The following is a 14621-nucleotide window of genomic DNA, read 5'->3' as shown; positions in this document are numbered from 1 at the left end:
ACAAGTTAAATCATGAATACACAAAATAGAAGGATAATCAAACACCATGACAATTAATGTACACTATGAACATCTTTGTGAGTTAATGCCATACCTTTTTATTTGGTGTGTCATCAGTTTTCTTTCGTAATCTTTTTCTTGACTTTCTATTCTTATTTGTTGACGTACTTTCCTCTTCATTATTTTGATATCTAATTAAACTAGCATCTAATTCCTCATCAGAACATTCATCTGACCCAGCCTCATTGGTGTTGTTTAGATTACAATCTGGTGTAGCTACTTGTTGATTGTCTGATGTAACAACTGACTTTGATAAATTCACCTGTAGCTCTTTGTTTGGTGTTGAATTTACATTGCCTTTGCTGATACTTTTTAATTGTTGATCAAAATCATCTTCTGAGATGAAGGAATCAATCTCTTCAGATAAATCACTTGTTGGTTTTATTTTGGATTTCCTATTTGTTATGTTTTCCTTTATTTTTATAGTCTGCTCTAATGTTAATGTGTTATCTGAATAAAAAAATACAATTCATGAATTTAAAAACAATTTGATACTTGTTGACATCAGTGATATTGTTTGCCTTAAATTACAGGAGAATAAAGGCTTTTTCCCCCTGCCCCTGGAGTAGAATCCAAATTTGAAAAAAAATGGTCTAAAATTATCCCCAAAAAGAACAACTTTTTTCAAAAACAGTGCAGTCTCAGTGGTAATTGTGCATGTGTACAAACTTTAAAACACATATTTATACATTTCATCATTGTTTATATGCCTAAAATGACTATATGTGCAGATTTGAGGGTCTATATATATATATGTATCATCCAAAATGGACACAATATTCATACTTTACACAGGTCTGAATTTAGATTGTAATTAAATTGTTGACACATAATAGGTTTCTGACACAGAATAACTGTAGTCAAATAACTTCAAATTAGTTATATGATTTTTTTTTGTTATTGGTTTTGGAAGGCAGCTTTATATATGATTTGAATTTACATTCATTGTTTTGTTTTTGTGCAATACACTACACTGATGCAAATTGACCCCTAATGGAGTTTGCACCCATAATTACCCATTTACATACATCATAAAAGTTTTAAAATATAAAATGACATACATAGTCATGGCTAAAATTAATATTAATTAATAGTAACTGCTAAAAATAAACTGACAGCTAATCACCTCAAGACAATCATCATTTCTTAATACATAATTTACAAGCAGGGTAAGGGAGGTAATGAAAGATTGTTCTTTAAATTGATTTGGATTACCTCCCTTATACTGCTTTTAAATTGTCTCAATTGTTCTTTAACCAGAATTCCTAAATGGTTTGAGCCATAACCCCCCAAAGTCAATCCTAACCACCCCTTTGTAGTATAAAAACTTGTGAAATAATTTCAGAGAGATTCATACACTTAACAACACAAGTTATTGTCTGGAAACTACAAAATGCTTATTTGGGCCCCTTTTAGGCCCCTAATTCCTAAACAGTTGGGACCATAACCACCAAATCAATCCCATCCTTCCTTTAGTGTACACATATAGTACTGATGATATCTCTGATAAACTGTCCATAGTTTACAAAGATATTCTACCTTTGTTGTACATACGAGAAATTCACAAGACACAATTTATTTTTTAACCTTAACTGGTGTTTGTTACAATACAGTAAGGATAGTACTTTTCCAATGCTTCAAAATGCCTTTCAACTGCTAGTTTGGTAAATACAGCAGATAACTACAATGAAAGAGGGACGAAAGCTACCAGAGGGACAGGATAACAGAGAATATAACACTAATAATGGGGGAATAACAAAAATACCAGAGGGACAGGATAACAGAGAATATAACACTAATAATGGGGAATAACAAAGATACCAGAGGGACAGGATAACAGAGAATATAACACTAATAATGGGGGAATAACAAAGATACCAGAGGGACAGGATAACAGAGAATATAACACTAATAATGGGGGGGAAAACAAAGATACCAGAGGGACAGGATAACAGAGAATATAACACTAATAATGGGGGAATAACAAAGATACCAGAGGGACAGGATAACAGAGAATATAACACTAATAATGGGGGAATAACAAAGATACCAGAGGGACAGGATAACAGAGAATATAACACTAATAATGGGGGGGAAAACAAAGATACCAGAGGGACAGGATAACAGAGAATATAACACTAATAATGGGGGAAAAACAAAGATACCAGAGGGACGGGATAACAGAGAATATAACACTAATAATGGGGGAATAACAAAGATACCAGAGGGACAGGATAACAGAGAATATAACACTAATAATGGGGGGAAAACAAAGATACCAGAGGGACAGGATAACAGAGAATATAACACTAATAATGGGGGAAAAACAAAGATACCAGAGGGACAGGATAACAGAGAATATAACACTAATAATGGGGGAATAACAAAGATACCAGAGGGACAGGATAACAGAGAATATAACACTAATAATGGGGGAAAAACAAAGATACCAGAGGGACGGGATAACAGAGAATATAACACTAATAATGGGGGAATAACAAAGATACCAGAGGGACAGGATAACAGAGAATATAACACTAATAATGGGGGAATAACAAAGATACCAGAGGGACAGGATAACAGAGAATATAACACTAATAATGGGGAAATGACAAAGATACCAGAGGGACAGGATTACAGAGAATATAACACTAATAATGGGGGAATAACAAAGATAACAATTATAACTGGGGAAATATTAACATAGATGATAACAATAATAAATGTGGAGAAATGAAAGAAATTAATGACATACCTTTTTTAGGTGAAACTTTTTCTGAAAATATTTTTTTCCATTTCTTTGGGATATTGTATTTGCTGATGTTTGGTAATATACATTTTCTCATCCTACTGTTCATTGAAGGAGCTGAATGCTTTGTAATCTGAAAAAAATGAAAGGAATAGGTTCAATAAGGCCCTTTATTTGGCCAAAATATTACTGCAAATTAAAAAGTTATCATACATATTCTTAAATTACTGAAACCAGAAATAACGATAGAAAACTGAATAAACTCTGCATTTTTCATCGTTTTTGTGAAATCAGTACATAATTGTGATGTCATCAGATAAAAATCTTCATATTTTTCATTTATATTTCTTGACCCTATGCATTTTTAAATATTATTTGAAATAGTCATCAAACATTTTATTTTCTTGGACCAAAACCAGGCCTTAATGCTTCTACTCCTTCTACATGTTCTTCTTGAAAAAAATAAATGGGAAATGTGTCCATGGGACACAGATGATGCCCCTGCTTGTATATAAGATTATAAAGGGGCATAACTCAAGAACAGTAAAAGTGACACTACCCTTATTTGTAATTAATCTGTGTTTTGTTGTAATAAGCATTGTGTATAAGTTTTATATTATTTGCTTGAAGCAAACTTAAGTTATGGAACAAAAACAAAATATTCAGCAATTTTTCCATTTGTAAAGGGTCATAACTCAAGAAAAGATTAAGTGCAGCCACCAAAATTCAACTTTGCATATAAGTTTTATAACCTTTTTTTCAGGCAAACTAAAGTTAGAGAACAGTAACGAAAAATTCACCAACTTTTCCATTTGTAAAGGGGCATTACTCTAGAATGATAAAAGTGACCCTACCCAAATTCATCTGTATTTTGTGGTTGGAACCATTGTGTATACAGTACGCCCATAGAGTTTGTAATCAGGAACTCTAATCACTGATTTTGGAGTGTAGCGGTATGACAACGAGAATCACAGATTATACTCCCAATTTCCTCCAAAGATTGTCTCCCAACCGGTTGGCTGTTAATTGGTTTATTGCCTATCGGATGTACTGAAAATTAATGACGTGTGACAACATAATCGGATTGGCCAGATTTATTACCTATGTTCATTTAATCGATCTTGATTGCACCTGTGTGCTTTAAAACAGGGTATTAAAATGTCCTTTTTTTGACAGATGAAAATGTGAAATTATCATTCAAAATAAAATAATTAGTCTTGTATGTTTTTGCCCCATGTCAATGTCATTTGAAATAAAAGTACCAACGAATAAAAATATGAATAAAACACTTATTTTGTATTTTTGTAATAGTTCGGTCAGGTCATAATTTGTGTTTTTTCAACAAACACGATTTTACCACAAATATTTTGGCTTATCTTTGCAGTCTTTGCGTTGTGTTTGGATATTTTAAAATTGTACCAGCGTCTCTGATGTACCCTTTAACTGTTTTTTTTCATGCATAAATTTCAATATTGTGTATAGAACTTTATTCAAAACATTCAGAAATGTTTTCACGAGTCAAACAGGTGCTTCCTGTACAGTGTACTACGCATGACTATTTATAGACACCAAAAACGTAAAATACGAAATCATTTAGTACCAATTAAATGAGAGAGACAAATATATATCTCTTACCAAAGGAATTTTAATCGAAAAATGATAATTTCCTGATGAATCTAGACTCGTTTTGAATTTTTTATCCACGTGTCACTTCCCGTTTTCATTTCATTTTAAATCCGAAAATAGAAAACGTGATCTATTTGTTTACAACCACCTAACAATCGTTCAAAATAGATTTCATTCAGTTCCAAATATTGATTTAAAAGTTTTATAAGGATAATGAGTTTGCAGTGAGATAATCATTGCAAGTAAATTTCTGCTGTGATTCCTTTAAAGGGGCACTAGCTACGAGAAATATAAAAAATCTAAAGTTTTATTATTTTCTGTTCAATCAATAATGAAAGTGAAATAGTGAAATAACAATTCGCTTTTTGCAACCAAAAAGGTTTAATTTTGTCAAATTACGCTAAGAAACATTGATAATTACTTATTCACTTGCAAGTGAATGAGTCGACCTCTTTAAATCCGTATTCATGTGAACTTCAATTTAACCCCTAGCTAGAGATTGACAAGCATGCATTGTACATGTACTGGTTATTTAAAGAAAAAGAATGTCAACAATGAAAGTGAAACTATGGTAAATCATTTGATTACTAATTCGATGCACATAAAATCATTCTTATACGGTTAAAAACAATGAGAAACATCTATTTTTAATCTATAAAATAAAATCAAACAGACCTATAAAAATCCAATTGCACATGTTGGTTTAATCTATTCATATCTTTATTTATGTTTACATCGCTTATATGGTTATCTGAGGTCAAATCGATAGTTAATTAGATGGTGTCTGGACTAAAATACACACGAAATGAACCTATGTATTATCTACCCCATGCTCTGTAAATTGTTTATTTCAGACTTTTGATAGTTTGGATAAATGTTTTACATTGTTATAAATCAAATATGAGAATTTGAGTCAAATCAATGACCATGACAGCTAGTGCCCCTTTCAATATTTAAAAAAAATAAAACTAAATGAAGAGAAATTGTTACAAAAAATTACAAAAAATTGGTAAACAAGAGGCTGTCACAACGACAGCAAACCGGATTTATTAACATTTATTTGTGTCCTGGCAATATCACAAGAACCATTACTGATGAATGGTGAAAGTGAAAATCGTCAATATCAAATTTGACCTCCATTTTGTCATCAGTATCAACATATTAAAATTTGAAAAGCTTAGATTGAATGGTTCATAAGTAAATGCAATAAAGTGAATGGAAATGCCATTTTACGATCTTTCAAGAACCATAACTCCTGAACGGTAAAAGTCAAAATCGTCATTATTGAACTTGACCTCTATTTTTTCATCAGTAACAACATATGAAAATTTCAAAAGCTTTGGTTGAATGGTTCATGAGAAAATGCACGGACACGACTGGAAACACCATTTTTCAATCTTTCAAGAACCATAACTCCTATTATAATTATAATAATTATAAAATCTATTTATGATAGAAGTTTCCATGTCAAAATTAGACTTTCTTATTCAGTGACTCATACTATAGTAAGTCATTCTTGTGTTTGAAACAAATGACAAAGATATCAACTAACTGGATCTGGATGGTAAGTATTACTTTTGATTTCACAGCACTCACTTCATACTAACAACATTTCACTTGAGCAATCTGCTAAAACATTTTACCAGTTGATCAGTTAGTTGGAGAAAAAATCTAACTGCAATTTGGTAAACTGTTTTGGCCATTGCTATTGTGATACCCCAAAGGTCACTAGATAAGCACTGTAAATAAAAATTGTACAATTTTGTTCACAAATTGGAATTTTGTGAACGTAGTTACACTTACCTGATATCCTTACATTATGGATTATCTTTCCGGTATTTGGTCACATCTCGCTCAAAACGCTTGACTGATCAAGAATTAAAACCTCTCGGTGAATCAGTCCAAGCGTGAGAACCCCTTCAGTATTCTCCGGCGAAATCCAAACAGATTGCCAAAAGAATTACTAATGGGGAGGAGGTGGGTAGTATATCAGGTAAGTGTAACTACGTTCACAAAATTCCAATTTGTGAACAAAATTGTACAATTTTAATATTACTTGTTACACTTACCTGATATCCTTACATTATGGATATCCATAGATTCTAAAGCAGTCCCAACTCAAGCGGTGGACTGTAATTCTTTTGTTCAAATAATGTACACTATATTACACTATATACAAAGTCTAAATGTTTGACTGTAAACACATTAAATAGATGTCTTTTTCATCTCACACACAAAGGTTTAAAAACTTGCATCGCATCTCGTCGGATATGAATAGTTCCAACACTGTACAAACTATATTACAAGTTAAAAACTGTACACATTTTTCTTCTTTTTTTTGAATTTTATGTATTTTTCTTTTTTTTTTTTTTTTTACTTCGATAAATCATGAGGGTCTATGTGACGTAAGTAAAATTTGGTGAATGTGGATTCCCTGCTCCAATCAGCAGCTTCCATGATGTTCTTCATTGATGCACCTTTATAAAGAGCCCAAGAAGGACCAATAGCTCTTGTCGAATGAGCTTTAACAGATTTCTTTTTGTCGTTATATGACATCTGAATGGTACTCACAATCCATGATGAAATTGTTTGACTTGAAATTGGCTTATGTGGATTACTAATTGCTAAAAACAATTTACTATCTTGTCTGTTTTCACCACGAAAATTGTCAGTGCTCTTTAAATAGTAAGTTAATGCCCTTTTAGGGTCAAGAAGCCTTTCTGCCTCAAAGGCAGGTACAAAAATCTTAGCACCAAAATGTCCAGGACGGTCTTGTTTTGACAATCCTTCTCTAATAAAATAAACTCCTCTGCTATGTACAGATATATTTCCATCTCCCAAACATAAGGCCTGTATATCACTGCAACGCCTGAAAGTAGTGATAGCAATTAAAAATACAGTTTTCCATGTGATAAACTTGAGTTCAGCCTTTTTCATTGGTTCAAAAGGCTTTTTCTTTAACATCTCAAGTATTTTATCTAAATTCCATTCAGGAAGTAGTTTGACCCTGGGAGGCCTTGAATTGAAAACACCCTTCAATAAGCGAATAATGTATGGGTGTTGACCTACTGGTATTTTTTCGACTGGTGGTAAAACACTTGATAGCATAGATCTGTAGCCCCCAATCGTACTATACTGGAGACCACTGGTATACAGACTTGTAAGAAAATCTGCAGTTTCTGTTAAAGAGGCAGAATAGGGATCAATTTCCCTTTCACTACACCAGCCAGAGAATTTTTTGAACTTACTAGAATAGTCTTTTTGAGTTCCTGTTCTCCAAGAAGCTGACATGAGTTGTCTAGTTTCTTTAGAAAAGCCTCTCTTTTTGAAAATTCTATTGATAGAGGCCATGCAACCAGACTGAATATTTCTGGGCTTGGATGGTATATTTTTGTTCTTGGTTGATGTAGTAGATTTTTTTGAACTGGTATTTTTATGGGATAATCTGATATCATTTTTAGCAGTTCTGGGTACCAGTGTCTCCACAGCCAATGAGGAGCTACTAGAATTAGCTGGCAATTGTACCGATTCATGTGTTGAAGCACTTTCGGTACTAGACAGATCGGAGGAAATGCATACCCGATTACATTGTCCCACGGTATGGACAGAGCATCTATTGCATATGCTTCCGGGTGTGGAAACCATGAACAAAAAATTTTCACTTTGCGATTTTCCGCTGACGCAAACAAATCTATCATTGGTCTGCCTAACCTGACAAAAATTTGTTGAGCTACAGTCTCCTGAAGAGACCACTCTGTGTGTCTTATTCTTGTCCGTGATAGAAGATCTGCTAACACATTCGCTTTGCCTGCTATATGTGCTGCTTTTATCTGAATTTTGTGTTCTATTAGGAGTTTCAACAAATCCCAAGTTTTTTGACAAAGCTGAATTGATTTGGTGCCCCCCTTTTTGTTTATGTATTGTACAACAGTTGAGTTGTCGCATCGCAGAAGTACATTTTTCCCTTTCAACTGAGGAAGAAAATGTTGTATTGTTTTCAGTACAGCTTCTAACTCTAGACAATTGATATGTTGAGTTTTCTGTATATCTGACCAGGTCCCTTGGACTATCTGGGAATCCATGTGACCACCCCAACCGTTCGATGTAGAAGCATCTGTTGTTATGGTCACATGAGTTTCCCAGTGTTGTAAAGATCTGCCCTTTGTAATGTTGGCTGTATCTGACCACCAAATCAGATGAGATTTTAGATATTGTGTAATTGGAACATTCAGTTCCAGATTTTGAGAAGTGGGGCGCCAATGACTCAGCAAATAAATTTGAATTGGTCTCATATGAAGTCTTGCATAGGGAATCATCTCTATGCAAGAAGCCATAATTCCAAGTAGATGTAAAAAATCTCTGGCTGTTGCATGTTTTTTCAAGTTCATTACTTTGACTGTTTTTAGTAATTTCAACACTCTTTCTTGTGTTGGCATTACCATTCCTAAATCCAGATGGAATAATGCACCTATATATGTTATTTTCTGTGTTGGAGTTAAAGAGGATTTTTTTAGATTGATTATGAAACCCAACTTTACCAGAAGATTCAACACTATCTCTCGATCCTGGACTAACATGAGAGATGATTGATTTACTAGAAACCAGTCGTCCAGGTATACTACTAGTCTGATGCCTTGTGCTCGTAAATGTGCAGCTACTACCGATGCTACTTTGGTAATAAACAGCTGCGCCATGAGCGCATGATACGCCCGACGTCTTGTGTGGAAGTTTTATGCAATAATCATAAATAGTTTCTGAGGAAGTTTTAAGCAATAACCTTTATTGTTTTTGAGACATGGCGGGACATGTGAAACCCCTAACCCCCCCCCGACCCACCCTGTTTTTTTCTACAAATATCACTTAAATAAAATTTTGAATCAAACCAAAAAGTATACAGATCTTTAAATTAGTATAACAAAGAAGTGTGTACAGTTTCAAGCAATAATCATAAATTGTTTTTGAGATACGGCGCGACATGTAAAAAACCCTCCCCTCTTTTACAAAATACTAAATAACTCAAAAATAAAATTTTGAGTCATCACCAAAAAGTATACAGATCTTTAGATTAATATAATAAAGAAGTGTGTAAAGTTTTAAGCAATAATAATAAATGGTTTTTGAGATACGGCACGACATGTAAAAAAACCCTCCCCCTTTTTTACAAAATACTCAATAACTCAAAAATGAAATTTTGAATCATCACCAAAAAGTATACAGATCTTTAGATTAATATAACAAAGAAGTGTGTAAAGTTTTAAGCAATAATCATAAATCGTTTTTGAGATACGGCGCGACATGTAAAAAAACCCTCCCCCTTTTTTACAAAATACTCAAAAACTCAAAAATGAAATTTTGAATTATCACCAAAAAATATACAGATATTAAGATTAATATAACTAAGAAGTGTGTAAAGTTTTAAGCAATAATCAAGAAAAGTTTTTGAGATACGGTGCGACATGTGAAAAAAAACACACCCCTGTTTTAGTTACAAAGTGCCGTAACTCAAAAAGTTTAAATCTTATTTTCACCAAAAAGTATACAGATCATTTGACCATCATAAGAAACAACTATATTAAGTTTCATGAAATTTGGATAAGTCGTTCTCAAGTTACGGTGCGACATGTTTACGCCGGACAGACGGACAGACGGACAGACGGACAGACGGACGGACACCGGACATTTGTATACCATAATACGTCCCGTCAAAATTTTGACGGGCGTATAAAAACTCGAGGAGCTGATGTTGGACCAAACGGTAGAGCTGAAAATTGTAAGCAAGGGCTGTTTTTTACACAAAACCTCAGATACTGTCTGTGTTTTTGAAATACAGGGATATGCATATATGCGTCCTTTAGATCGAGAGATATTGCCCAATCCCCTTGTTTTACTACATTCAAAACTGTTGATAGAGAGTCCATTTTGAAGTGTTGTTTTCGGAGATACCTGTTGAGGGGTTTTAAATTTATAACGGGTCTCAAGTCCCCTGTTTTTTTCGGAACTAGGAAAAATGTGCTGTAGAAACCGTTTAAAATGTCCGCCTGCGGAACATATTCTACAGCGCTTTTTTCCATAAGTTCTTTTACTTCTAAATGTAAAATTTCTAAATCTTTTGCAGGAACAGAAGTTATTTTTACTCCTGTTTTTGGAGGAAACTGTTGAAATTCCAGTTTGTAGCCCTCTTTTATAATTGATAAAACCCACTGATCGTTTGTTATTTTTGTCCATTCCTTTAGAAATAGGCTTAAACGACCCCCTACAGGTATCTCTGGAAGCAACATTTGCACATGAAAGTTGCTTACCTTGATCTGATAGTCATTTCTTTTGTTGCCCCTTGGCATGAAATGGGTTGTTAAAGCATCGAAAATTGTTCATGTACCAGAACTCTTGTCGTCTTTATCTGGTCTTGTTACTGTACTAGTTCTTTGCACTGTACGCTGTGTATTAGACTTTGCACCTGTGAAAGTAGAACCTTGTGCATTGTCAAATTTTGGTTTCTTAGACCAATCATTCGAAAATTGATTGCCTGTAGCTTTCCTTTTCACTGAAAAAGTTTTATTCACATGTAATTCAGGCAGTAACTCTTTTAATTGTTTATTTTTGTCAAACTGTCTTTAAGAGTTTGTTCCATATTGTCACCAATGACACCTGACTTTGTCAAAGGTAATGATACAAGTGGATGCTTAAGCTCTTTAATATCATTAAGACCTGTGTCCTCTAAAGTAGCTTTTCTACGAATTAAGTGGTGAAATGCACCAGCCCGTGCCACTTGGTCCAAAGATTTTGTAGACATTGCAAATATGTCTCTTACAAGTTGGATAGATTTGTCTAGATTAACTTCATTTTCTGACAAAGTATTTAACAAATTGCCCAAAGCTTGTTGGGTGTATGCTGTAGTAATTATCCCCATGCGTGCAGCTACCTGGCCTTGATACGCCAACTTTTCAAGGGATTTTAAACAAGGATTGTATAAATTGCTTTTCTGGCTTACTGAATAAGCTTTAGCACCATGTTTTTTCACTAATAAATCAGGTACCATATTATCTAGACTAGGTACTTCTAAAATATCACTAGTTTTCTCGTGAACAGGAAAACTGTGTCTATATTCATCATTATAGGCTGTTAACCTTTCTGGATTTTTACACCTCCAAGAACCAGATAAAATATCAATTTGACTTTTGTCAAGAATAAGACCTCCAGAGCTTGTCTCTTTTTTAGTCTTAACATCATCCCCAAATAAAGATTTTAAGTGATCATTATTGTTCTCATCTGAGTCACTTTCATTACCCTTCACATATTTACTGAATCTTGATGAAGATTTTTGAGGATTATCAGTTTCACTTTTTAAAGAAGACTCATCTTCTGATAGTAAACCTATGTCATGTCTTTCTCTATGGCCTGGTGCCAAAGATACAACATCATCATTTTCCCTTTCACGAACTGAATCTGTTGGAAAATGTTTATGGTTAGAATCCTCAACAAGTCTGTGCGCTCCTGAAGAGCCACTATCTTGTTCAGATTGATTCTGACAAGGTCTCTGCTCACCTGACGTGACAGTATCCTTGTTTATATTTATACCATCGTTTGAACTAAATAAATCAAAAAATTTATCAAACCTGGTTTCTATCTGTGAGAAACGGCTTTCCCATTTCTTATTCAGTTCCTCGACCTCGTCCTTTTTCTTGGACCTACGGGAACTGGTCTTTCTCGAGGCTTTTGGCTCCGCCATTTTATCCCGAGCATCCCCTGCCACTGATGATTTTGGACTGCTGGCAGTAGAAAATACCTCGTCTTCACTGAGCGTGTGATGAACGGTAGCTTCCGTCATCCTTGCACGCATACGAAAAACTTAATTTGCAAAAACTTGTGTCTTAGACACGTTAATTCTGACGAATAAAGAAACGTGACCGCTTTGGATTTCGCCGGAAAGAATACTGAAGGGGTTCTCACGCTTGGACTGATTCACCGAGAGGTTTTAATTCTTGATCAGTCAAGCGTTTTGAGCGAGATGTGACCAAATACCGGAAAGATAATCCATAATGTAAGGATATCAGGTAAGTGTAACAAGTAATATTAAAATTAAATCAATACCCACTAACTTTCAATTCATGTTATTTTGTAAATCAGTTATAGCTGTTCAAACAGGTGAAAGATAAACACGTGTGTAGTTTGTTGTCCACATGGATAAAAAAAAATCGGTTGTTTTTTTAAGGAATTTCAATGACTGAAATTTTTAAAGATTTGCATTCATGGTTTATGAGTTTTTCTCATTGTTGAAGGTTTTAAGTGTACAGTGTTCATGTTGTATACATTCTTAATCTTTTATCTGTGGTGGATAGTTGTCTCATTGGCAAACATATCACATCTCCTAATTTCTTTATCTTAGATTCATAATAATGTTAATGGTGTTAACTATTTCTATACTTAATACATGAACTTTCCCCTTCCTAAATTTACCTTTAAGACGTGCATGTCTTTATACAGTTGATTTCCATGTACGGCATTCTGACGATGCTCCGTTACAATGTAACTCAACATTGCCACATCTTCTTCGTCTGTGTACTTAGTTCTTCTGGAATATATAGATCATAAGTTTTATCAAATATTAATGTAAATGGCCAATTTCATTAACAATGAGATGAAGCATAATCTTTAGTGACACCTCAACTCATGAACACAAACAAAAAAAAAAATTTAAAGGTCATATACTATTCAATAATGGACAAGCAATCATTCTTAATGATAAACTCGAATTGCTCTGCAAAAATACATATCATTAATAAAGTAAATAGAGATAAATTTCAAAAAAGATATCAGTTCTGTTGTTATCATTGTAGAACTTTAAAAAGTTTATATCCCAACTTCTTCTTTTATCATCACATGCAATTATCATCCATGGTTACAAAGACTAATCTCCCTTTATTCATTTTTTTTTATAAATTGTACTTCCTAAAAAAAAATATACTATTTACAGTGTTGTCCTGTGTACATAACCTATAGATACCAATTCTTCCAGGTTTTGCATTTTTACAAAAAATGGCCTAACTATAGGAGTATTGGTTCTCTTGAAAATAGGCTACAACCCAGAGATGGGTCCGATTACTTTCAATGTAATTGATTAAATTACAATTACTTCGTCATTTGTACGATTAAATTAAATTAATGATTACATCATTTCTGAAAGTATCTGATTAAATTCATGATTACATCTGATTACAATGAATTTAAAAACAAAACATTTTGAATGATGTGAATGAATAAACGTTCAATATAACTATAGCATTTTTGAGGAAGTATTTCATTTTGGTTCAATTATAAAATGATAACTTCAAATTAAACTTCATCTATTTAAATAAACACCAAATTTCACTACATATATATACATTACAATTTATCACCAATGATCTCTGATTTTTTTGAATTAAATTTAATAAAGATATATCATAATCAAGAGTTTTTTTGTTTGTCTTCTGACCTCTTTCATAATTTATATGTATTCCAAGTTGCAGTTTATGGAAGTTTAAATATGGATTAAATAAAGTTACCAGTTAAAACTATGTTAAATTTTAATAGAAATGTTTAATTAAATTGTAAACACTATGTTAGTACTAAACATGCTAAAAATCATTACATTTTACATGGCCAGGCCAAATACAAAAAAAATTTAAACAACATATTTGTCCAACTTTTAATTTAGTTTGTGCTAATTAGATAAATTTTCATGTCTCATTTATCTTTTATCATATATATTTCCCTACAGCTATACTCAATTGGTAATTGCAATAAAAACAAACCTTAATTAGTCTCCTACCTGTCAATTCAAAGTTGACAAAAATCACAAAAATTAACAAAAGATTATAATTCAGGGTTAAAGAAAAGTATTACTTGAATATATAACAGTTATTATCAAATATTAATATGAAGATCATTATAAAACAATGAATATACCTGTATGTACAATATCTCTTACCAAGATTGAAGGTAAATAATTGTCTTATATGTCTCTGCTAAGGCTAATGGTGACTTTTCAATACTGTAACAGTTTATTTTTTTACTGAAGTAGACATGTTTAAAGTAACCAAACCATTTTTATCATGTTTAAAATTTATCAAATATGAATAACAAAGAGGTTCATTTAATGACCAAAAACACAATTTTAGATTTTTTTCATTGTAATCAGAATGTAATC

The 14621-nt window shown here is 32.9% G+C and overlaps 2 protein-coding genes across 3 annotated transcripts in view; both read right to left on the bottom strand.

Annotated features, from left to right (window-relative positions):
- Positions 1-14621, bottom strand: part of LOC139486834 (telomeric repeat-binding factor 2-interacting protein 1-like) — a 47327-nt gene that overhangs the window by 12140 nt on the left and 20566 nt on the right. For both annotated transcript variants that reach the window (XM_071271840.1, XM_071271841.1), the window contains exons 5-7: positions 12890-13004; positions 2816-2942; positions 95-510 (exon numbers count right to left, since the gene is read on the bottom strand). In XM_071271840.1, the coding sequence (XP_071127941.1) occupies positions 95-510; positions 2816-2942; positions 12890-13004 (658 nt within the window). The remainder of the gene's footprint in view (positions 1-94; positions 511-2815; positions 2943-12889; positions 13005-14621) is intronic.
- LOC139486117 (uncharacterized) lies at positions 5433-11876 on the bottom strand. Its single transcript, XM_071270828.1, has 2 exons — positions 10735-11876; positions 5433-7304 (listed from the first exon to the last, which is right to left on the bottom strand). Exons 1-2 carry the CDS (start codon positions 10749-10751, stop codon positions 6809-6811), a joined length of 513 nt encoding a protein of 170 aa, XP_071126929.1. The 5' UTR covers positions 10752-11876; the 3' UTR covers positions 5433-6808.

This window comes from Mytilus edulis, chromosome 8, assembly GCF_963676685.1.
Source record: "Mytilus edulis chromosome 8, xbMytEdul2.2, whole genome shotgun sequence".
In the NCBI taxonomy this organism is placed as follows: domain Eukaryota; kingdom Metazoa; phylum Mollusca; class Bivalvia; order Mytilida; family Mytilidae; genus Mytilus; species Mytilus edulis.
This window is presented reverse-complemented; position numbering and strand designations above follow the sequence as displayed.